This window comes from Bacillus rossius, chromosome 1, assembly GCF_032445375.1.
Source record: "Bacillus rossius redtenbacheri isolate Brsri chromosome 1, Brsri_v3, whole genome shotgun sequence".
Classification (NCBI taxonomy): Eukaryota; Metazoa; Arthropoda; class Insecta; order Phasmatodea; family Bacillidae; genus Bacillus; species Bacillus rossius.
This window is the reverse complement of record NC_086330.1, coordinates 2,911,445-2,935,455: the sequence shown is the minus strand read 5'-3', so window position 1 is coordinate 2,935,455 and position 24,011 is coordinate 2,911,445. Positions and strand designations below refer to the sequence as shown.

At 52.7% G+C, this 24,011-nt stretch overlaps 1 protein-coding gene across 1 annotated transcript; it reads right to left on the bottom strand.

Annotated features, from left to right (window-relative positions):
• Positions 1-377: 377 nt before the first annotated feature.
• On the bottom strand, positions 378-23,741 carry LOC134537695 (L-xylulose reductase-like). The gene is made up of 5 exons (XM_063378460.1): positions 23,562-23,741; positions 21,394-21,652; positions 2,964-3,078; positions 1,008-1,218; positions 378-566 (listed from the first exon to the last, which is right to left on the bottom strand). The coding sequence occupies exons 1-5, from the start codon at positions 23,611-23,613 to the stop codon at positions 463-465; spliced, it is 741 nt and encodes a 246-aa protein (XP_063234530.1). The 5' UTR covers positions 23,614-23,741; the 3' UTR covers positions 378-462.
• Between the last annotated feature and the right edge of the window lie 270 nt (positions 23,742-24,011).

Below are 24,011 nucleotides of genomic sequence, written 5' to 3'. Positions count from 1 at the left end.
TGGCACCACTGGCTCCCGCACACGCCCGCGCACAGAAGAAGGCGGTGACGCGCCATAACGGCCTGTAGGAGCTAGGGTGGCCTCTGGGTCGACGTCATAATATCTTTCATAACTGTTATAGTGTAAGTATTTTTTGGTGAAAATATTTTGGAGAAGTTATAATAATGAGTATATTGGTACTGTACCTGGTACCTTTGGTGAAAATATTTTGGAGAAGTTATAATAATGAGTATATTGGTACTGTGGGGTTCATCTTAGATTTAATTTGTTCATTGTGTTCCGTTTTGTTTAATTTTGTAATATTACTTCTTAGTTAATGTTGCGTGGAATCTAAATTTTTTATGTTGTGTCTGGCAGTGCAGTAACTGAACCTAACGCAAGTTTTGGTATTTTTATTTGACAGTTCAGTACATGCTTACATCATAACTAGCCAGTGTGAGTGGTCGTGTTAGGGATATGGTCTCACGTGGCCAGGAAGCCTCCGTCCACGGGCAGCGTGACTCCGTTGATCATGGAGGCCTGGTCGCTCAGCAGGAAGACGATGGTGTTCACCACCTCCTCCACCTCTGCAACGCAACCGCCCCCGCACGTCGTTCACACGCGTGTTGGGACGACATTGTTTGGTCAGTTGCAATGAAGCCAAAATTAACACCGGAAAGCATGTCAGTACACCACGAAACACCAAAATGTGTCAAAAAAATCAGGAGATTAATCAGCATAGTTAATCAAAACTCAACTCAAATTACAAAAATGTAATCTATATTAAGCATGGAGTTTTTACTAAAATATATGTACTAAATTATATATATATTTAACTGTATATATGTAAGTATGCTGAACATTTTGTTGCCTCAGTAATTTATATCCCCACTGAACATGTAATTACTTTGCTATTTTAGTCCAGGATAAATGTGACTGGATGCATTCATTTTGTGATAAGATAGAGCTGAAACAGCATGGAGAGGCAGGTAGGTACACACGGGGTGGGTGGGAGGCAGAAGGCGTACCTGCGAAGCGACCCAGTGGGATCTTGGTGAGCATGGGGCCAGCCTTCTCAGGGTCGGACCAGCCGATCCTGCCCATAGCCGTCATCACGACCGTGGGGTTGACGGCGTTGACCCGGATGTTGCACGGTCCCAGCTCGAGCGCCATCACACGTGTCACCATGTCCACGGCACCTTTGGTGCCACAGTAGACGGTGTGGTCCGCGAGGGCTGCCTGCACAGACCGTCGCACCTCCGGGGGTCGCGCTCGTGGCGCCTGGCCACTCCCACCTCCATCTCTGTAACTCTCTGCTTTTTGGAGCCATCTCTGTAACTCTCTGCTCTTTGGATACGTCTCTGTAACACTCTACTCTTTGGAGCCATCTCTGTAACACTCTACTCTTTGGAGCCATCTCTGTAACACTTTGCTCTTTGGAGCCATCTCTGTAACTCTCTGCTCTTTGGAGCCATCTTAGTTACCTGTGTAGACTTGATTGGCTATAGTGATAATACAGTTTGTTCGCCATGAAACCAAGTTATATTGGAAGAGTCTAGGTTGAGTGTGTGCCAGCAAAAGTGGATCCTAGCAAACCGGAACTGTTGTCATGCAATAACAATTTGGTAGTTAAGATATTCGTTCAATGCTCTGATAGGGACAAAAAAAATATGAATTCACTATTGTGTTACCAGCTGTGGGCCACACCCCTCTCTTCACATCCTGATTCGTGCTTTCATCATGAGGAAACTAACACATTCTTGTTAATTTTGCCACCACCCGTTCCTATGGAATAGTTACGGGGGATGCTTAGCGGGCTAAGGGCGTAGCTTTAGATTCGTTGTCCGGTGGGCGCCAGGCTAGCTTGGAAGAACTAGACCGTGAGGAGGTTCGTGGGTTCGCTGCCCCAGCGTGTCCCGCTAGGTACGTCGGCTTACGGTGGTGATTGGCTTACTGAGTGGATACAGGATGCGCCCTAGGCAGTGTAGGAGACTGCATACCTATACATGTGAAACTGAAATTACACACGAGTTGGACTGAATTACTTTATAATAATGCGCCGTTATGCACAATTGACACACAGCACTGGTACACGTTTATGACATATCACTACATAGCACTACATGGTTACGTTACTCAAACTACCCTAATCTCCGCGGCAGTCTCGCGAGTCGGTATGGTTACCGGAGGCGGCCAGTACCGTGAGTTAGCCCGTGACGCGGTTGCGCGGGGTGTTTGTTAAGGCGGTCGGGATAGGCCCGGCTCTGCCGAAAATGGTCCGGGGACACGTGAGCAGCGGTAAAGCGAGGTTGTGATATATTTACTTACTGAACATAAAGACTTATCGGTGCACTTAAAATGTAAGCTACTCACGGGACACACATCCGCCCCGGCCGCGAGTGTTCGAAGACTGCCGAAGATGGCCACCACGCGGGGGCGGGAGGACTCGTACCCCCCCCCCCCCACCGTGCCGCGCGCCAACACCTTTATTTTATCTTAAAGTTATAATTTTATATAATACATCCTTCCAGGTACTTAATTAAAAATTAGTACCTGGAAACTGTTTGCTGAGGGCTTAATATTTCTATCACTAATAATTAACTGTTTGAAAATATAGTCACATGGAACACTGTTGTTTACAAGCATTAACACTGATGAGATCCTGGATTTCATTTAATGGCACTGACAAATATCCTGGTAATTAGCATCTTATGTTTTAATTGTTACGTAGGTCAGGTGGCGAATCCCTCACTTGACTCGTTCCGGACGTGGCTGGGGCGCGCTCCGAACGGGAGGGTCACTGATCGGGTGAGAACCGGCTGAAGGTAGCGTCGGTACGACGTCAATTTGTAATACAAGTTTTGTGGTTTTTTTAGAAAAAAAAAATATTTTCTTCTGTTATCCTCATATCCTCATTTACTTATTTTTTTTATACATGTAAGTTGAACAAGTATTTTTGGTCCATTCTTCGGAAGTCTACTTACCTGCGAAGCCTGAGATGAGATGTTCACAATAGCACCGCCTGTCTGTCGTTTCAACATTCCCTCGACTACCACCTGACTGACAGCGATGATGGACTTCACGTTGGCATTGAAGGACCTGGGGCAGACAGGATTTATGATGTAGGTACTCAAGGCAAACACTTCCAGTTATACCTCGCTGTATGCTGGTACATTGCGATGGTGCCTACCCGTTGGAATGCGTACTTTCCTTCAGGTGGTGCCTGCCAGAGGGCAGTGCCCATGTACTTGCAGTGACTATTGTTCTGTTGTTCGTATGGGTCGTGTCCACCGTAAAAGTTCGACTGTTGATGGGCATGTGACAAAAATAAATATATAATAAGATATTCTTGTAAGGTATTATTATATGCTTACAAGGAGTGGTCCAAACTAAGGGAAATTGTGTGGGTGGAACCCCTGTAGGCCCTTGTGGATGCCAGGTGGTTGTCTTCAGGGAGAGGAATCCTGTTCTGTCGCCCTGTGTCATAGCACAGTTTGGGCTGTCGGTATATTTGACAAGTTACTGAATCGTTTCGCGTGGAAATATTGTGATTGTGTTATTTGTATTGGACTCCTACAGGTGCAGTGAAATTAAGTTTGAATCCTTTGGCTGAAGTAAGTAGGAAGAATGGTAAAGTTCTTTTGTTTGAAAAGAACAGTTCAGTTATGTTAATGGAGAAATGATTTACTGCACGCCTGAAGTGGGTGAGAGAAACCGTTCATATCGTTCATCAACATGACGTCGTCCGACCGAAGGCCACCCTAAAGCCCGACCTGCAACCGCCAGTACTCACCCCGCTAACGGAACGCGCCCCTAGCCATGGCCCACCCGAGTCAGGCGAGCCACCAACAACTAAGGTAGAACCCGACCTCCCCCAAATAAACAGACTGCAATCAACCACGTTATAAAAAACAAACACTAATTATTAAACTATATTACGTAGTAATTTAAAGTCGGTTGACGGAAGTGCGACGTAGGAGTGCCCGGGCACTCACGTGTGTAACTACAGCAATACGCGTGTGAGTGTTCCCCTGGCGGCCTTCTGCCTGAATCAATCAACCAGACCTTATGACATAATTATTCAAACCTTGTGTTGCGTCATTAACCCCACCAGAGCAATCTGACAAGAGACGAACAGTCGCTGGTGTTACGTAAAACATTCAAACATAATAATTCTTAAATATAATAACTTTCAATTCATAGAAGGGACAAATGACCTTAATTCACCCTTTATAATTAATATAAGAATTTAGCATCATTAAATTCTCTTATTAACTTATCAGATCAGAAATTAACGTAATGAGGTCAACCCTGGCGCGAGGGCCACCGAGCCTCGGCCGGACGCCATGACATGACGCCAGTACAGCGCGACTCGTGGACCGGGGCGGACGCACGTCCCACGGAGAGACATCATCCTTTGTCCACACCGAGTTCACTTCTGGTAAATATAGTCATTCTTCAAACCCTTTTAATAATCTCTCCGTGTGCACCCGGTCCAGCTTTTCGGTCCAGGACCTAATCCGGCCGCATAAATATCACACCCCCCCTGCACCTCACTTGGTCCGCGGGGTAGGTGCATTATCCGGTACGGGCCGACTCCCGAGGACAGAACTTTTGTTAATCTCAGTCGCTCCGGCGCTGACACTCCCCGTAAGGGAACTCTTGAGCGAATTTAGCTGCGGTGCTCGCGTCCACGGCAGTGGACGCGAGCACCGCCTCAATACGCAGATTTACGGGATTGGCCGCCTCCAATCACCCTCACCCCTCGTTGAGTAACCAGGCTCAGAAAAGCCTAGGGACACGATAATACGGAATAATTAGTGACTTTGTAACATTTCTTTGTAACCTTGTGCAACGCACCCTCGTGTAACATTTTCTTTTGTAAACTTGTGCAACGCAACCTCGTGGAACAATTCTTTTGTAAACTTGTGCAACGCAACCTCGTGTAACAATTCTTTTGTAAACTTGTGCGACGCACCTCTCCACGTAATATTCGTAAACTTGTATAACGCAACCTCGTGTAACATTCCTTTTGTAAACTTGTGCTACGGTAATTCAGTAACTCTCAGACTCAGTTGCGTGTAATTGTGTAATTTGTATCTTGTAACGTCACCTCTTGTACGACGTGGCGTGTAACCAGCAACGTTACACCAGAGCCACTGTCGACTGAATAAATGACGCACGTCATTTATTATCTCACTTCAGCGTACGCTTCTTTAAACATGCTATTCCCAACCCCCGCCGAGTAGGGAAGTCCTCAAACCCACGCAACATCGCCGACGGTCCTAGTGGGCCACGCAGGGCAATCGACCCCACGACCCAACTACCGACTAGCACCAGAACTAGTCTGGCGCCCACCCGGACTCATTACATTTGCAACAGCCACTCCCGCTAGGAACCGCACCGGGACTCGAGCCCGAGACCCCGGACGACGGCATTTGGCGCCCGCTGCGTGGGGCGAAGATAGAAAAATCAAGATTTTCCCCACGAAAAATCACAAGAACTTTCACGAAAAAACGGAAAATTTGAGCCATTATTAAATCATAAATTTTTTTTTCCGGCCACGCCAAGCCACAGCACGGACACGGGACGGCCATTTTGCACAGGCAAAAGTAATTAGGGTCAAGACAGGCCGGCGCGACGAAGCAAGCGGACAAAGGGGCTTCAACCACCCCCCACCCCACTCGGCATTCCAGCGCCAGCCGCGACGCAGAAGCCTACATTACAACCCGACCCCCCTCTCCGCAGCGGCCATCATCGGCCTCCGCTTTGTGCGAGTGTCCGGGCGCCCTCGCCCGTTGCCTCGCACGCTCATCTGTACCCCCTCCCCAACGCGGACAGTTTTCGACCTCCGCTTTGTGCGGCTGTCCAGGCGCTCTCGGCCGCCGCTGCGCAGAACGGTCTGCGCACCACCTCCGCCGCGGCCATTCTCGGCCTCCGCTTTGTGCGGCTGTCCGGGCACCTGCCCAGCCGGCGAGCGCGACCTCGCGCGCAGGCCTGCCCCGCGCACACAGAGCCACGAGCGAGAAGCACAGACCAACACCGCTAAACACGCACGATAACAGGAGCACCAAGTGCGCAGAGATGTATGCGGACAGATGCTTCGGGTGTTACGACCCCTGCCCGAGTGGGTACTTATACGGCAGGACCGCCGCTGGGTACGAGTGCGGTTATTGTGAAGAGTACCGCACATACGGGATGACGATGTGTGGAAGCCGGTCGTGTCCCGGAGGAAGTAGCGGGGGCTACCACTGCGACGAATGTGACCGCCTGTGGCATCGTTACTGCACCAACGAGTGTGAAGGGACTTTGAGGCGCGAGTCCTTCACGTTCACGTGCACGCGATGTACCGCAAAACGAGCCACCCAGGTGCAGTACATGGCAGCGACGCTAATAATTCCTCCCCGACGATACGCTGCGACGATCCACGACATCCGGACACCACCCACGCCGATGCATGACGTACCACAAACACTCGTCCCGAAAACATCCGCACCGTCACGTACAATGTGCCCACCACCTTCCGTCCCGACGCCGACGCTAGGCTTCCTGACGCCAGCAACCCCGCTCCCACCGCCTCCTGTCCCGGAGCCACCAACCTCGGCGTCCCTTGTAGACCTGACGCCTCCCGACCCAAGTCTGGAAACACAGTCACCAGCGGGTCCACGCTTCATCGACCTGACGCCACTCACGCCGACGCAATACGCCTCACCAAGGACGCCTTCCGTCCCGACGCCGACGCTCGTCACCCTCTCGCCGCCAATCCCGCTCCCTCCGCCTCCGGGCCCAACGCCACCAGCCTCAACACCCCTCGCAGACCTGACGCCACTCAACATGACTGTGACAACGCTTGACCCGCCAAAGCCGACCGAACGACGCACGACGCCGACCGTCCCACCGCAGTCTGTCACGACGACCTGAACCCGCATCGTGTTGGAGACACCTCACGACGCCGGGATGGCCTCGCCACCGCACCTGACCACTGTCACAGTGCCGCGAAGGACCGTTCCGACGCAACCCGCGTCGTCTCCGACACACGCCTCATCCGGGACGCCACCAGACTCGGCACCGACACGTCGCGCCACACCGTCGCCTCGACCTGGCTTCAACGACATACAGCCGCCGTCACTGCCACACGAGTACACGGTCTCGAAAGGGACGCTGGAAAACAAAACGCCCAGGGCCACGACGCCGAGACGCCTGTGCGAGGCCCCGCCACCGGGATTCGCCCCGCGGTGCCCGCCTGGCTTCGAGGCACAATGGATGGAGCCCACCAAAACGAGACAGACGCGCACGATGCCGACGCCGTCTTCGTCACCGCCTGACGCAACATCAAAAACGCTAGAGGCGCCACGACGCCGCCCCTCGACTGGCCTGCCACAGCAGCTGCCGAGGCGACGCGCACTCTGCCCTCTAGAGGCGCCACGACGCCGCCCCTCGGCCGGCCTGCCACAGCAACCGCCGAGGCGACGCGCACTCAAGCCGCCAGAGGCGCCACGACGCCGCCCCTCGGCCAGCCTGCCACAGCAGCCACCGAGGCGACGCACACTCTGCCCTCAAGAGGCGCCACGACGCCGCCCCTCGGCCGGCCTGCCACAGCAGCCACCGAGGCGACGCGCACTCTGCCCTCAAGAGGCGCCACGACGCCGCCCCTCGGACAGCCTGCCACAGCAGCTGACGAGGCGACGCGCACTCAAGCCGCCAGAGGCGCCACGACGCCGCCCCTCGGACAGCCTACCACAGCAGCTGACGAGGCGACGCGCACTCAAGCCGCCAGAGGCGCCACGACGCCGCCCCTCGGACAGCCTGCCACAGCAGCTGACGAGGCAACGCGCACTCAAGCCGCCAGAGGCGCCACGACGCCGCCCCTCGGACAGCCTACCACAGCAGCTGACGAGGCGACGCGCACTCAAGCCGCCAGAGGCGCCACGACGCCGCCCCTCGGACAGCCTGCCACAGCAGCCGACGAGGCAACGCGCACTCAAGCCGCCAGAGGCGCCACGACACCGCCCCTCGGACAGCCTGCCACAGCAGCTGCCGAGGCGACGCGCACTCTGCCCTCAAGAGGCGCCACGACGCCGCCCCTCGGCCGGCCTGCCACAGCAGCTGACGAGGCGACGCGCACTCAAGCCGCCAGAGGCGCCACGACGCCGCCTCTCGGACAGCCTGCCACAGCAGCCGACGAGGCGACACGCACTCAAGCCGCCAGAGGCGCCACGACGTCGCCCCTCGGACAGCCTGCCACAGCAGCTGACGAGGCGACGCGCACTCAAGCCGCCAGAGGCGCCACGACGCCTCCCCTCGGACAGCCTGCCACAGCAGCTGCCGAGGCGACGCGCACTCAAGCCGCCAGAGGCGCCACGATGCCGCCCCTCGGACAGCCTGCCACAGCAGCTGCCGAGGCGACGCGCACTCAAGCCGCCAGAGGCGCCACGACGCCGCCCCTCGGACAGCCTGCCACAGCTGCCGAGGCGACTGGCACTCTGCCCTCAAGAGGCGCCACGACGCCGCCCCTCGGCCGGCCCGCCACAGCAGCCACCGAGGCGACGTGCGCTCAAGCCGCCAGAGCCACCGCACCACCACACCGTGACGTCACCGTGGCTACCGGGTCGCCTGAGCTCCCTGCATCTGCCTGACGCGATGCAGGTCGACGCCATGGCACCTGGACACCCGACCGCCCCACCACCGTGCGTGACCGCCACACAGACGGTGACACCTACCATTCGTCCGGCACGACGGGCCGCGAAACGCCCACATGTCGGCAAGGCTGAGCCGGGCCGTGCCGAGCGCCGCCCGCGCTTGCTGCCCACCTGCCGAGAGCCACTTGACCTAGGTCGCTGCCGCCCCAACAGGCCAGCACCCTGGCCACCACCGCACCACCGCACGCTGCGAGACACCACAGCCACACTCGGAGCAACTGTCAACCCCCGAGAACGAGCCCGGGGAGGTGCTTAGGGCACAACAGCAGGACGACCACGCCGACACCACCCCCATGGTGATGGAACTGGACAACAAGGACGAGGAAACCTCTACTCCAAACCCGCCCGGCATACCGGAACGGGAGAGGAGGCTGTACCCATCCGCGCCGTACCAGGCGCCGAGGGACGACGCCAACAGGCCAACACCCGGGTGATCGACGTGGGACGCCCCAGGTACAGAGCGCGGGCCCTACCAGCTGCCGGACCACCTCGGACACTCGACGCGGGACGCACCAGGTCCAGAGCGCGGGCCCTACCAGCTGCCGGACCACCTCGGGCACTCGACGCGGGACGCACCAGGTCCAGAGCGCGGGCCCTATCAGCTGCCGGACCACACCGACGAGCCAACACCCGGCTGTTCGACGTGGGACGACCTGGATCCAGTACGCAGGCCCTACCAGCTGCGGCCGCCGCGAGCACCACCTGGCTGGAGCTGCTGCCGAAGCTAGGGGCGCCCCCACGTAGCGGGGTCACTAGCAGCGCAAGGTCGGGCTTCTCGAAAGGGGGGGGGGGGCGTTTGACGTCGTCCGACCGAAGGCCACCCTAAAGCCCGACCTGCAACCGCCAGTACTCACCCCGCTAACGGAACGCGCCCCTAGCCATGGCCCACCCGAGTCAGGCGAGCCACCAACAACTAAGGTAGAACCCGACCTCCCCCAAATAAACAGACTGCAATCAACCACGTTATAAAAAACAAACACTAATTATTAAACTATATTACGTAGTAATTTAAAGTCGGTTGACGGAAGTGCGACGTAGGAGTGCCCGGGCACTCACGTGTGTAACTACAGCAAAACGCGTGTGAGTGTTCCCCTGGCGGCCTTCTGCCTGAATCAATCAACCAGACCTTATGACATAATTATTCAAACCTTGTGTTGCGTCATTAACCCCACCAGAGCAATCTGACAAGAGACGAACAGTCGCTGGTGTTACGTAAAACATTCAAACATAATAATTCCTAAATATAATAACTTTCAATTCATAGAAGGGACAAATGACCTTAATTCACCCTTTATAATTAATATAAGAATTTAGCATCATTAAATTCTCTTATTAACTTATCAGATCAGAAATTAACGTAATGAGGTCAACCCTGGCGCGAGGGCCACCGAGCCTCGGCCGGACGCCATGACATGACGCCAGTACAGCGCGACTCGTGGACCGGGGCGGACGCACGTCCCACGGAGAGACATCATCCTTTGTCCACACCGAGTTCACTTCTGGTAAATATAGTCATTCTTCAAACCCTTTTAATAATCTCTCCGTGTGCACCCGGTCCAGCTTTTCGGTCCAGGACCTCATCCGGCCGCATAAATATCACACCCCCCCTGCACCTCACTTGGTCCGCGGGGTAGGTGCATTATCCGGTACGGGCCGACTCCCGAGGACAGAACTTTTGTTAATCTCAGTCGCTCCGGCGCTGACACTCCCCGTAAGGGAACTCTTGAGCGAATTTAGCTGCGGTGCTCGCGTCCACGGCAGTGGACGCGAGCACCGCCTCAATACGCAGATTTACGGGATTGGCCGCCTCCAATCACCCTCACCCCTCGTTGAGTAACCAGGCTCAGAAAAGCCTAGGGACACGATAATACGGAATAATTAGTGACTTTGTAACATTTCTTTGTAACCTTGTGCAACGCACCCTCGTGTAACATTTTCTTTTGTAAACTTGTGCAACGCAACCTCGTGGAACAATTCTTTTGTAAACTTGTGCAACGCAACCTCGTGTAACAATTCTTTTGTAAACTTGTGCGACGCACCTCTCCACGTAATATTCGTAAACTTGTATAACGCAACCTCGTGTAACATTCCTTTTGTAAACTTGTGCTACGGTAATTCAGTAACTCTCAGACTCAGTTGCGTGTAATTGTGTAATTTGTATCTTGTAACGTCACCTCTTATACGACGTGGCGTGTAACCAGCAACGTTACACCAGAGCCACTGTCGACTGAATAAATGACGCACATCATTTATTATCTCACTTCAGCGTACGCTTCTTTAAACCTGCTATTCCCAACCCCCGCCGAGTAGGGAAGTCCTCAAACCCACGCAACATCGCCGACGGTCCTAGTGGGCCACGCAGGGCAATCGACCCCACGACCCAACTACCGACTAGCACCAGAACTAGTCTGGCGCCCACCCGGACTCATTACATTTGCAACAGCCACTCCCGCTAGGAACCGCACCGGGACTCGAGCCCGAGACCCCGGACGACGGCAAACACCCACGTTCAACTTCAGGAGTCAGTTCTTTGTGTGTTGACATGAGACACCTGATAACTGCGAAGTCTCCCAGAGAAGAATCACTGAACACAATGTAATGCTGTGTATCTGGTGGAATCATTATCTATGAGAGTGAAGGTTCTGGAACTAGCTGAGAGCTGCTAAGGTACGGTGCACCCTGTGAGGCCCAGTTTCGGCATTAAGACAGCTGGGCTGTCACAGAAACACAGAAAATTTGACCCAAAACTTAAAAATTCACTTTTTGAAATAAAAAACAAACAAACAATATTTGAAGTGCTTTCTATGGGGAAGTATTATACCTACAGAGTTGCAGTTGAGTACAAATTGTGACTCATTTAGATGACGTTAAAAAAGGTAGGAGTTGACGTCATACCGACCATGGCCTCTAAGCCCGTGCTCCGCACCGCCGGAACCGGATCCCGTTTTCGGAGCGCACACCGAGCCCAGCCGGAATGAGTCAAGCGAACGCCCCGGGCGTGACCTCAATTAACTCGAATAAACTTCAGGACACGAGACCCCGGGGACTCGATTTCATAAAACAATCAATGAATGAGACACTAGAACAATAGTAAGTATTCATAAGCATTAAGCAAGTGCGTCGTAGGTAATCCGTGCGAGCACCGCACGTACGGAGTGGGCAACGAACCTCATTACCAGTCGCCGCGGTCACTGACCTTAATTACAGGGCCCGTGAACCTGATCAAGTCAGGTTAGGAGAAATCCAACCTAAACAATTTACACGGATACAATTTGTCACTATATTGACAGTCGCCAACTTGGTGCGACATTTAAAATCATTAAAAAATACAAAACAGCTGTTAAGTCTTAAACACCCAATTACCAGGTGCTAAACTTTATTTAAGCTCCTGGAATGTGTTTTTTGTTATAATTCAACCAATTAATATAATATAAGTTTTTGGCGCTGTCTCACAAGGGAAGTGAAAGTAACCCCCCCCCCCCCCCCCCCCCCAGTCTTGCGAGGCGGCCATGTTCGGCAGTCTCGAACCACTCCGCGCCGGGTCAAGACGTGTTCGTCTGTGAGCAGCCTTCACCTTTGTGCTCACCGATTGCTTTTTCTGTAAGTAATGTAATCACGTAACCTTCTAATTCGCTGCTGCTCACGTCAACTCGGCGTGTATTCCGCGGAGCCGGGCCTATCCCGGCCGTCTTTTTAGTGATTCCGCACCGTGTCGCGGATCACGCCACTTACGGTACTGGCCGACTCCAGCCGCAGTGTCTTTAGCTAATTCGCCGCGCATACGCCTGCCGGCTCCAACGTCACATAAATGTTACAGTTCATTTAGGGTCATGCTCGTCGAGCCCTCCCAGACTCGTTAACTCTCGGCGCTGGCCGTTTCCAGCAAACATTAATCACGTTCCCGCGAGACTGCCGGGTTGTTGTAGTGTCGTGTTTTGTTTTAAACTGTAAATGTAATACGGCGTAGATGCCGCACAGCGCATTAGCGTGGTTTGTGTAGCGACTTTGTACCGCTTAGTGTACCACCGGAAAGTACGTGAATTAAACCCCATTTACTACAAACTGTGTCGTCTACTGTCATTCTGCACCCTCCCATCCTCCACACGGCCGAGCGCCGCAAATCAGGACAGATTTCAAGCCGCGTACCTGGTGGGGCACGCGGGGGCATAGTACCCACGACCCGCCATCAACAGCCTAGTATCGCACTAGCCTGGCGCCCCCTGGACATCAACAGCACCACGACGCCCGTAGCGCCCGTCAGGTACCTCCCGGGCCTTGATCAGAGGTCGGGTGACGACAGAGTAAACTTAACGCTCTCCCACATACTTTTCAAAAAATAAGCTAAAAAAAATATAGGTGCGAAAATGTCGCTGTTTTTTTGTGAATATCTTATAACGCATCAGAAAATCTTTATGGATAACGCCATATTTGGACTTAGCACCCCAAAAAAGGAACCCATAATAAAAACCGACTACTCGATTTTTGCAACATGAAACATTCATTTGCCTTGACATCGTATGGCCGAAGGCCACCCCAAAGCCCGACCTGCACCCGCCAGTACTCGGCTCCGCTAACGGAAAGCACCCTTAGCCATGGCCCACCTGAGTCAAGTGAGCGGACCGCAGCCCAAGGTAGAGAATAGCGAACCATTTTAATTACGCATGCAACGCACTCCCCGTGCCTACTGACGCCAACCGCCGGTGCTCCCTCTGGTCCGCAAAGGTCGTTATGCCACAACAACACTTGCTCCTAAGTGCATCGAACACGCCCTAGCGTGATGTCCGCCGAGTGTGTGAAAGTGCGCCGCGACGAACACCAAAGCGATGTCAGCGCCCGGCCGGGTGTGGCAATGCGCCTAATTAATTATATAATTATTTTGTCAAATTAAAACAACTAAATTAATAACAATTAAAAAGAGGATTCATGTAAGGGAAATTATGTCTAATTGTTTTATAAGCATATATTGTGTAACTTGTCTTTAAGTCCAAAACTGGCCGGGACGGTTTTCCCGCGTTCCACGTGGTTAGGCGCGAGGCCGCAGGGCGGTCTCGCGCTCAGTTACCATTGGGAGCTCGCAAGGGTCGGGCGCTCCGCGAACGTCGGGCCATCAACTTTAGCATCTCTTCAACATTTCAGCAATAGTGTAAGTTTTGTAAATCTTTTAATCAGCTCGGCGCCGACCCCAACCCAGTCGCACGAAATTTCGTGCGACTCTTAACTTATTAAATTCTTCCCATCAGGGAACTTGATTTTCATACGTAATTCCATGTCCAGTTTAAGGACCGCGTAGTAGTGGTACGCAATTTTCGGCTCATTAGCCAATTAATCGTCATCGTCGTAGATCCTCCGTAATCAGTGTTGAGAATAACACTGACTAACTTTCGCCTTTTAATTATCATCATTCTAAACGTGCAATGTGTAACGTGTGTTTTATCTAAATAACTTTCATTTCCAAGGGACTTTTACGTGTACGTCTCCAGCTGGCGTTTCCACGTAATTTCAGAGACGTTAATATTTCGTAGCAGGCTAGACTGCAAATAATCCTGAACATAGGAACTTTTCTACGTATTTACCAGCCAGCCTAATTTGTGGCAACACCAGTTTCGTGTTTATCTGCTAAACCTTTCATAGGGACGAGAATCCACTGTTTCAGCTTATCGATATAACTTTGCAATCTATCTTGGTCGCGCGCGCCGTTACGTACAGGGATACACGTGTCACAGCGGTCCAACAATGGACGCGGCCAGTATCGGGACGAATGAGTGTATCAATACTGAATAAAGTGCAGTGTCCTGTAACTCGTTTACCATTCATTTACAAGGCGTCCTGGGTGGCCTGAACAGCCCAGGTAATTTGCGAACCGAGACACGCTCCTGCCTGCAGCCACGAGGCCGAACCCCCGTTAAAACCCCTGAGATCTTTTACAACGTCAATATTTAATTAAAAAACTAAAACAGGCAGCGGAAGTGGCGTCACTACAAAATTCCCCATACAATAATAAAGTAATCAAAAACAAACAAAAGCCCCTAATTAATAGAGTGTGACGTAGGAGTGCCCGGGTCAATCACGTGTAGTTTTCTACTAAAACAGCTGTGAGTGCAACCCTTGCGGCCTTCAGCCTAAATTCAGTAGTGAAACGTGTGATGTAACACAAACCACCCCAAATTAGCATTATCATTCGCCACTGGAGTAGTTATCAAGAAACAGACAGTTTCCAGCTTGACTCTAATATTCAAACTTATTTAAGACAAATTTATTAAATGTCAATTCTAAAACATATATAGATATTAAGTTAATCATTAAGTTTTATTATGTGAATTTAGAGCCACTTAAAATTAGTTAATTATATAGATTTTTACGAATAACGGAACTTTAGAAACTCTGGCACGACAGGGAGCTCACCCCTCCCCTCGCGCCAGGGCTAGACGCCAGTACAGCGCGACTCGCAGACCAGGACGGACGCACGTCCCACGGGGAGCCAGCATCTCTTTGTTTCACCGAACATCCATCTGGTAATTATAGTCACAACCAAAACCTTTTTTTTTAATACTCCCCGTGTGCGCCCGGTCCTTTTCCGGTGTAGGGCCTAACCCAGCCGCGTCAATTTAACACGCCCCACACAAAGCATTACGTGGGGCCGTGCAGTATACGGTATGGGCCGTCTCCCGCCACCCCAGAACTTTAGTTAATCGCCCAGTGCACAGGCACAGGCTACATTCAAGCTTAAACGTGTTTTTAATTTAGTAGCGAGCCGCGGTCCGCACAGGTGGGCCCGCGCGTTTCAAGTTACAGATTACGAGATTAGCCGATGCTAATCGAACGCTCTCCCTCGACTGCGACTGGCGTGAGGACTTAATAAGTAAACACACGTAGAGGCACGCAGGTGTCCCTCTCAGACAACTTGTGCAGTGTAATCGTGTACGTAAAAGCACCACAGAGTGCCGGTTTATCAAGTGTAATTGTAATAATAGTGTAATCAAAACTTCTACGTGTTCCGACGCCTCATTGGCAGTCATGTACCGCCGAGTAAACCTCGCGCCTAATGTAATGAACCAGTGTAAATCGTGAACAATAAAAAGTCCACCCCGCACCTCCCGTGCGCGACGTACGACCCGTAGAACAACCAGAACAGTGTATGTAAATTAACCTAAACAACCCAACCTAATCAGGAAACAAATTCCATCACCGCCGACGGTTCTAGCGGACCATGCTGGGGCAACGAACCCACGACCATCACACGGTTAGACACCGAGCTAGCCTGGCGCCCTCCCGGAACAGAAATCTCTAAGAAAGCCAGCCACCCCGCTAGGACCTGCGCCAGACCTCGAACACGAGACCGCGGCGGACGGCAAATGGCGACCCTGCATGTGGTTAAATTTTGAACAAAATACGTGAAAACCGAACAAACTGCAAGAAAACAGCCATTTTGGACGCGCGAGGGTTAGACAGGCTGACGCACCAGGAGCAGCAGACAAAGGATCCCTCTCCCCCTCCCCCAGCGCACGACATTCCAGCAGAACGCGCGACGTCACAGCCCAGCGGCCACCCCCAACCCCTCTTCACTTCCGCACCATCCCACTTTCTCTTTCGCGTGACGGGCCGAATGCCTTTCCCCCCACCCCACACCCCCTAGCAACTCTCCGCTTTGCGCGGCCATCCGAACAGCTTCCCCCTCCTTTAATCCTCCACCCGTTCGCTTTGTGCTGCTGTCCGGGCGCTCTCGGCCATCGCCTCGGTCGCCCATCCGCACCCCCGCCCGCGCCGCGGCCATTCTCGGCCTCCGTTTTGTACGGCTGTCCGGGCACCTGCCCAGCCGGCGAGCGCGACCCCGCGCGCAGACTTGCAGGGTGCGCACAGAGCCACGAGTGAAAAACACGAATCGACACAGCTGAACACACACGATAACAAGAGATGTATGCAGACGAATGCATCGGGTGTTACCATCCCTGCCCGAGTTGGTACCTATATGGCAGGACCGCCGCGGGGTACGAGTGTGGCTATTGTCAAGAGTACCGCCTATATGGGGTGACGATGTGTGGAAACCTGTCGTGTCCTGGAGGAAGTAGCATGGGCTACCACTGCGACGAGTGTGCCGGCCTATGGCATCGAGACTGCACCAACGAGCGTGAAGGGACTTTGCGGCGCGAGCCCTTCACCTTCACGTGCGCGCGATGTGCCGCAGAACGAGCCACCCAGGTGCAGTATTCGGCAGCGACGTTTCAATTGCTCCCCTACAATACGCCGCGACGATTCACGACATCGAGACGCCACTCACGCAGACGCATGATGTATCACGAACGCACGTCCCGACGGAATTTGCACCGTCACGTACAATGTTCCAGCCACCTACCGTCCCGACACCGACGCTCGGCTTCCTGACGCCAGCAATCCCCCTCCCGTCGCCTCCTGTCCCGGAGCCACCAACCTCGGCATCCCTCGTAGACCTGACGCCTCCCGACCCAAGTCCGGAAACACCGTTACCAGCGAGACCACGCTTCATCAACCTGACGCCACTCACGCCGACGCACTGCGCCTCACCAAGGACGCCTTACGTCCCGACGCCGACGCTCGTCACCCTCTCGCCACCAATCCTGCTCCCTCCGCCTCCGGGCCCAAAGCCACCAGCCTCAACACCCCTCGCAGACCTGACGCCACTCAACATGACTGTGACGACGCTTGACCCGCCGAAGCCGACCGAACAACGCACGACGCCGACCGTCCCACCGCAGTCTGCCACGACGTCCCGAACCCGCCTCGTGTCGGAGACACCTCACGATGCCGGGATGGCCTCGCCACCGCACCTGATCACCGTCACAGTGCCGCGAAGGACCATTCCGATGCAACCCGCATCGTCTCCGACACACGCCTCATCCAGGATGCCACAAGACTCGACACCGACACGTCGCGCCACACCGTCGCCACCGCCTAGCTTCAACGTCATGCAGCCGTCCTCACTGCCACATGAGTACGCGGTCTCAAAAGGGACGCTGGACCACGCAACGCCCAGGGCCACGACGCCGAGACGCCTGTGCGAGGCCCCGCCGCCTGGATTCGCCCCGCGGTGCCCGCCTGGCTTCGAGGCTCAATCGATACAACCCGCCAGAACGAAACAGACGCGCACGATGCTGACGCCGTCTTCGTCACCACCTGAGGCGACATCAGGAACGCCCGAGGCGCCACGACGCCACCCCACGGCCGGCCTGCCACAGCAGCCTCCGAGGCGACGCGCACTCTGTGTTCCAGAGGCGCCACGACGCCAACCCTCGGCCGGCCTGCCGCAGCAGCCGCCGAGGCGATGCGCACTCTGTGCTCTAGAGGCGCCATGACGCCGCCCCTCTGCCAGCCTGCCACAGCAGCCGCCGAGGCGACGCGCACTCAAGCCGCCACAGGCGCCATGACGCCGCCCCTTTGGCCGGCCTGCCACAGCAGCCGCCGAGGCGACGCGCACTCAAGCCGCCACAGGCGCCACGAAACCACCCTTCGGCCGGCCTGCCACAGCAGCCGCCGAGGCGACGCGCACTCAAGCCGCCACAGGCGCCACGACGCCGCTCCTCGGCCGGCCTGCCACAGCAGCCGCCGAGGCGAAGCGCACTCAAGCCGCCACAGGAGCCACCACGCCGCCCCTCGGCCGGCCTGCCACAGCAGCCGCCGAGACGACGCGCACTCAAGCCGCCACAGGAGCCACAACGCCGCCCCTCGGCCGGCCTGCCGCAGCAGCCGCCGAAGCGACGCGCACTCAAGCCACCACAGGCGCCGCGCCACAACACCGTGACGTCACCGCGGCTACCGGGTCGCCTGAGCTCCCTGCATCTGCCTGACACAATGCAGGTCGACGCCCCGGCACCTGTGCACCCGACCGCCCCACCACCGCACGTGACCGTCACTCAGACGATGACACCTGTCATCCGTCTGACACGACGGGCCGCGAAACGCTCGCATGTCGGCAAGGTTGAGCCGGGTCGTGCCGAGCGCCACCCACGCTTGCTGCCCGCCTGCCGAGAGCCACCTGACCTTGGTCGCCGCCGCCCCTGTCGGCCGGCACCCTGGCCACCACTGCACCGCCGCACGCTGCGAGACACCGCAGCCACACTCGGAACAACTGTCACCCTCCGAGAACGAGTCCGGGGAGGTGCTTAGGGCACAACCGCAGAACGACCCCGCCGACACCACCCCATGGCCAGCACCCGGGTGTCCAATGTGGGATGACCTGTGCCCAGGACGTAGAGCCTACCAGCTGCGGCCAACACGGACACCGCTGAAGCGGTGCTGCTGCCGAAGCTAGGGGCGCCCTCACGTGGCGGGGTCACTAGCAGCGCAAGGTCGGGCTTCTCGAGGGGGGGGGCCTTTGACATCGTATGGCCGAAGGCCACCCCAAAGCCCGACCTACACCCGCCAGTACTCGGCTCCGCTAACGGAAAGCACCCCTAGCCATGGCCCACCTGAGTCAAGTGAGCGGACCGCAGCCCAAGGTAGAGAATAGCGAACCATTTTAATTACGCATGCAACGCACTCCCCGTGCCTACAAAATTCCCCACACAATAATAAAGTAATCAAAAACAAACAAAAGCCCCTAATTAATAGAGTGCGACGTAGGAGTGCCCGGGTCAATCACGTGTAGTTTTCTACTAAAACAGCTGTGAGTGCAACCCTTGCGGCCTTCAGCCAAAATTCAGTAGTGAAACGTGTGATGTAACGCAAACCGCCCCAAATTAGCATTATCATTCGCCACTGGAGTAGTTATCAAGAAACAGACAGTCTCCAGCTTGACTCTAATATTCAAACTTATTTTAGACAAACTTATTAAATGTCAATTCTAAAACTTATATAGATATTAAGTTAATCATTAAGTTTTATTATGTGAATTTAGAGCCATTTAAAATTAGTTAATTATATAGATTTTTACGAATAACGGAACTTTAGAAACTCTGGCGCGACAGGGAGCTCACCCCTCCCCTCGCGCCAGGGCTAGACGCCAGTACAGCGCGACTCGCGGACCGGGACGGACGCACGTCCCACGGGGAGCCAGCATCTCTTTGTTTCACCGAACATCCATCTGGTAATTATAGTCACAACCAAAACCTATTTTTTTAATACTCCTCGTGTGCGCCCGGTTCTTTTCCGGTGTAGGGCCTAACCCAGCCGCGTCAATTTAACACGCCCCACACAAAGCATTACGTGGGGCCGTGCAGTATACGGTACGGGCCGTCTCCCGCCACCCCAGAACTTTAGTTAATCGCCCAGTGCACAGGCACAGGCTACATTCAAGCTTAAACGTGTTTTTAATTTAGTAGCGAGCCGCGGTCCGCACAGGTGGGCCCGCGCGTTTCAAGTTACAGATTACGAGATTAGCCGATGCTAATCGAACGCTCTCCCTCGACTGCGACTGGCGTGAGGACTTAATAAGTAAACACACGTAGAGGCACGCAGGTGTCCCTCTCAGACAACTTGTGCAGTGTAATCGTGTACGTAAAAGCACCACAGAGTGCCGGTTTATCAAGTGTAATTGTAATAATAGTGTAATCAAAACTTCTACGTGTTCCGACGCCTCATTGGCAGTCATGTACCGCCGAGTAAACCTCGCGCCTAATGTAATGAACCAGTGTAAATCGTGTACAATAAAAAGTCCACCCCGCACCTCCCGTGCGCGACGTGCGACCCGTAGAACAACCAGAACAGTGTATGTAAATTAACCTAAACAACCCAACCTAATCAGGAAACAAATTCCATCACCGCCGACGGTTCTACCGGACCACGCTGGGGCAACGAACCCACGACCATCACACGGTTAGACACCGAGCTAGCCTGGCGCCCTCCCGGAACAGAAATCTCTAAGAAAGCCAGCCACCCCGCTAGGACCTGCGCCCGACCTCGAACACGAGACCGCGGCGGACGGCAGCCTGTAGTATTCAAATTTGTAATTCCTGCACATTCTGCAAGTTAGTTACCTACAATATTTAGTGCAATGACACCAAACAGCCTCATCTGCACTCTGCTTCAATATTCACTCTATTACCTTTGTTGTAATATAGGCTCGTTATGTAACTATGAAATACCTTGTATAAAATCAGAACAATTCACATTGCTTGAAATCACTTGTATTCCGGAATTTGGTCATAAGTCCAATGACGTGGATGTTTCCTGGAACCTCTTTGGAGATTATAGAAGTGCTACGTTTGCGCATAGTGCGTCCGAGCGATGTAAGAGAACTTAGCATGTGCGCGTTGCCCATTCAGCGAACAACTTGTTTCATGAATGTATCGTGAACTTGCTGAGACATTCGTGCTACATTACAGCAATACTGGTGCTGAAGCATTGCAGTGATGTGATGGCAATGTTGGTGCTGCAACATTACAGCGATGTGTTTGCAACATTAGTGCGTGATATGTTGGCAATGTTAGTGATGCAACATTTCAGAAATGTTTTGGCATTGTTAGTGCTGCAACATTGCAGTGATGTATTGGCAACGTTAGTGCTGCAACATTGCAGTGATATGTTGGCAACGTTAGTGCTGCAACATTGCAGTGATATGTTGGCAACATTAGTGCTGCAACATTGCAGTGATATGTTGGCAACGTTAGTGCTACAACATTGCAGTGATGTGTTGGCATTTGTTGGTGCTACAATGTTGCAGCGATGTGTTTGTAACATTGGTGCTGCAACGTTACAGCGATGTGTTGGCAATGTTGGTGCTGCAACATTGGCGACGAGGAGCTACCTGTCGAAGTCCTCGGGCTGGATGTCGAGGAATGGGTTGAGGATGGCGGTGGCGGCGCAGTTGACGAGGCAGTCCACGTCCCCGGCCTGGCAGGCGGCCGACTGCGCGGTCTGCCAGTCGCTGAGGTCGGCGCTGATGACGGTCAGCGGACAGCCCGCGCACTCCTGCTGCAGTGAGTCCAGGAAGGACCTGGTGCGCGAGATGGCCACCACCTGCGCCCCGCAGGCCAGCAGCTTCTTCACCAGGGCGCGCCCGATGCCTGCGCCACGTGTGCATGCCCGCACACCGTGCAGTCGCTACCAGCGTAACATCTCGGCGCTCGTACTGGTTGGGGTCATTTCTCGAATGGAACGGAAATGTGTAACCACAGTGCTGCCATCTGTGGCGGATGGCGCGAACCAAAGTTCACAAAGACAAAAGAGAAAATTTTATTATATTAACTACATGTTTAATGTTTTTTTTTAAACAAGTTGGGCAGTATTTAAATACAATTCCTTGTCAGGTCCAAAGCCGAGGTTTGACTTTTGATTTAACAGAGAAATGTTGGGTTTGCCAATCAAATGATTTCAGTAGTCGACGTAGCTGATCCGGCAACGAATTCTAGCGGCGGGTGCGGAAACTACTTGTGATTCGCGTCCAGAAATGTAGACTAGTTGGAAACACGCTTGGCATTATTTTAAATAACTCTACATTGATTTTTCGTGTCAGAGTTCGGCAGGTATTATAAGTGTATTCAAAACCTGAGAACACCTGGCTACCGAGGTAAGATGTTGCACACCTCTGGCGAGAACCTACAGACTGGCTCACTGTGTGGTCTGAGAAGGTGACGGCAGGGCCTGCACACCGCCACTCTGACACGCCCACGGGAGACCTCTTTAGGCGGGGAAGAAATGTCCATTGAAATACCAAATCACTAACTAATAGTTGCAGGTACAGGGATTTGTTTCTGGAGGGGATATGAAATACTAAAAATAAAAAGAGAACACTTGTTTTAATTTAAAAATCTTATGTTAACAACATTTTGTGCATTTGCTTTGTGGTTTGTGATTCCGGGTGCTGCTACAGGTCACCTTGCCTTGACCAAAACAACACTGATATGCAGGCGTTTGTAAACAATCAGTAGCGGATCCAGAGGGGGGGCTAAGGGGCTCAAGCCCCCTCCAAACGCATCTGGGTCCACTATTGTTTTAGTGTTTGGCTTGATAAAGCCTAGCCTCAGCTGGGTCAAGCCCCTCCCAAACCAAAATCCTGGATCCGCCACTGTAAACAATCTTTGCAGTTTATTACGGAAAGTTCCAAAAGGTGCTTTCACCGAAGTGTCATATATTTCACCATAGCTTTTTTTTACCCCTTTCTCAGACCTCTGCATTCGACCCGTTCAAAACCTATCACAAGGTCAGCAGCCAATGGGCAGAAGGTGTTGGTGCAAGCGTGCACAATACTGCAGAATCTCTCCTACGGATAACTTAAGACACGAGTTTGATGATTGAACGTTATATTAAGTGCGCCACTCTAAAATGTTATAGGGGAAGTAATGGATAGCTTATAGCTTTCAATTTTCAGAATCAAATATATTTGAATATTTAACCTAAAATATGTTTTAAGTCATGTTTCACTATGCAAGTTTATTTTTGGTCTGAGTTAACTCCAATTTTTCAATTTTTATCTGATTTTAAAATAAAATAATGCATCATAGTGCTGGATGAAATTGTTGTACTTGTTACCTACAACTATTTGTGAATTTTTAATTTTTTCATACCGGTATATATTTAACTTACAATGATATTTATTACATAATGAGAATAAACATTCATTGTTTGATTGGCCGAATGCATTCAATATCCAAAAAATGTTAGAACCCGTCCTTTATGGAAAATATTTAACGGAATCTCAAGTCTACCACCTTGTCAAACAAACATGGATGCGCTAGTGACGTTTATGCGACGTCATTAGCCTCCATCTTTATTTGACACAGTATATTGGTAGGTGTTGGTGATAAGAGTGGCGGGGCCTTAAGTAAGGAACTGTCCCAATAACTTGCTGTATGGGTTTCTGGATTTGATGACGGCTGGAGTGGGAAATACCAGTGTCCTCTGGAATGGAGTGCAGTGTGTTACCACTGAGCCGCGTGGCTCCATACACACCCACTATGAAGCAATGTAAATTACCTTGACCAGCTCCGGTAACACACACTCGTTTGGATGCGAAACTTATTTCCATGGTGGTCGAATTGATAGAATGTAAAATCAGCTGCCTTAAAATATAAAAGTTATAATGGGTAAATGCAGCTATTGTTTATCTTTTAATGTACACAGACTGTGTTGTTATATATAAACAAAAGACTATGTACGTATGTTATTTCTTTATTACTAAGATTACAATAATGCATTAAAGCGACCTTCTAAAGCATGGAGGTAAGACGTGGGTGACTGTGCTTACTAGCTGCACAATAGAACATTTTTTGGCACAATGTTATTGGCTGTAAAAAAGTGTCATATTATAGACAGGCCTGACACCTTGCCTTCATCCTCCCGTCTGCTAGTGAAGCTGCGAACTAACAGCGCTAGTAGTAGTTCAGCTCATGAATATCGTGTTAAATTATAGTTTCGTATTAAAGT

Bases quoted from the DNA above. Each gene is read 5' to 3' on its own strand.
- LOC134537695 (XM_063378460.1), bottom strand. From the start codon at position 23,613: ATGGAAATAAGTTTCGCATCCAAACGAGTGTGTGTTACCGGAGCTGGT. The intron at 21,653-23,561 runs GTAATTTACATT...CACGTGGCGCAG, and splicing joins TGTTACCGGAGCTGGTCAAG to GCATCGGGCGCGCCCTGGTG. The intron at 567-1,007 runs GTACGCCTTCTG...GTTGCGTTGCAG, and splicing joins CCCACTGGGTCGCTTCGCAG to AGGTGGAGGAGGTGGTGAAC.